General features: G+C 65.9%; 2 protein-coding genes across 2 annotated transcripts in view; one reads left to right on the forward strand and one right to left on the reverse strand.

Moving 5' to 3' along the window:
• Positions 1–681, forward strand: part of H696_00566 (hypothetical protein) — a 1,587-nt gene extending 906 nt beyond the window's left edge. Inside the window, exon 2 of the mRNA XM_009494442.1 lies at positions 167–681. Coding sequence (XP_009492717.1) covers positions 167–535 — 369 coding nt within the window. The 3' untranslated portion in view covers positions 536–681. The remainder of the gene's footprint in view (positions 1–166) is intronic.
• Positions 682–685: 4 nt separating this feature from the next.
• H696_00567 (hypothetical protein) overlaps positions 686–1,401 on the reverse strand; it is a 3,092-nt gene continuing 2,376 nt past the window's right edge. The window contains exons 4-5 of the mRNA XM_009494443.1: positions 1,056–1,252; positions 686–946 (exon numbers count right to left, since the gene is read on the reverse strand). Coding sequence (XP_009492718.1) covers positions 792–946; positions 1,056–1,252 — 352 coding nt within the window. The 3' untranslated portion in view covers positions 686–791. The remainder of the gene's footprint in view (positions 947–1,055; positions 1,253–1,401) is intronic.

The following is a 1,401-nucleotide window of genomic DNA, read 5'->3' on the forward strand; positions in this document are numbered from 1 at the left end:
TCCCCCCCCCCCCCCCCATTCCCCTTTTCTCCGCCGCTCGAACTGCCGCATGTGCTGCGACTGACGCATCCCGGCACACGGGCCTGTCCCTGTTCTGCTCTTTGGCCCTTGCGCTCCTCCCCTCCTCCGCGCCGGGACCTCCCTCCGGGCGATTGCCGGCACGCAGTTTTCCCTCTGGGCACACACGGTCTGCTCGCGGTTGAATGAGCTCGGCTACTGGGCCGCGTATGCGGACCCGGCGTCCGGTAGCCCGGTTTGCTTTGCTCCCGGGGCATGGGCCGGGCTGTTGCCCTCGGCCACCGGGGCCACCCCGGTCGCGGGGATGCCCCACTCCCTGAGCGTCACCAATCCCGCCGTGGCACTGTACCCGGAGGTCGCCGCCGCGCGGGCCTTCCTCCGGTACTATGTCGACACGGCCGCCTGCTCGGGGACCTGCGCCCTGCTCTGGCATCCCCAGTGGAAGTCAGCCACATACCCGGCCACGCTCTTTGCCTTTGCCCCGGCGGATGTTGTTCGACAAATCATCGTTGAATGACCGTGCTTCTCTCGGGGTTTTTTTTTCCGCGCCCCTCTCGGCATCTCCCCCCCCCCCCTCCCCTCCTCCGTGAGGTTGAACCGGCGAGCAGTGTACAATAGCAGGAATCCCTCCCCCGGGAAGAGGGGAAGCTTGGTGCCGGCATCACAGAGTCTTTGTTCTATTGAGGGTGCCGCCCGATGTCGACCGCTGGCGAGGGCGCGGGTGCGATCGTGCGCGCCGACGCCGAGGCGGGCGGCGAGAGAGGGAGGGACACTCAGGCGCAGGTGCCCCGTTCGTAGACCAACATCCGCGGGAGGTGGCAGCCGCCCTGGATTCGATCGGACACGCTTTGGAAACTCGAGTCCAGCGTGGCGATGGCTCCATCATCGAAGTGCCTCCACCGATTGACGGCGCGCGAGAAGTGGAAAGCTGAGGATCGGCCAGTAAGTAAAAGGCCAGCCAGGGGGACAGGGGGGCCACCAAGCGGGCAGGGGCCGAAGGGGAGGGCAGAGGCCGGGGGGCGAAGGCCAGCACGCACAGGTGTAATGGTTGCGATAGAGGCAGATGATCCCGACGAGGACATAGTCGTGGCTGCTGCTGTCATGGAACATGTCGCCGGTGTTGAAGAACTTCGGCACCATGTTCATGAACCGGGGGATCAGGTGGTCCTCGGAGCCGCTGGCGGAGGCCAGGCCGGGTGACGAGGGGAGCAGCGAAAAAGTGTTACCGGGTGGACTGGTGCCAGGCGCATGGGCTTGAAGAGTCTCTCGGGACGCACCTCGGCCAGCTGATGTCGATGAACATGGTGTCGGAGTAATTGAGGAGAAGAGCCCGGCGGCGGACATCAGATTGCGGACACCGAGCGCAGGATGCCGACAGGGAGG

This window comes from Fonticula alba (genome assembly GCF_000388065.1).
Source record: "Fonticula alba strain ATCC 38817 unplaced genomic scaffold supercont2.1, whole genome shotgun sequence".
In the NCBI taxonomy this organism is placed as follows: domain Eukaryota; order Rotosphaerida; family Fonticulaceae; genus Fonticula; species Fonticula alba.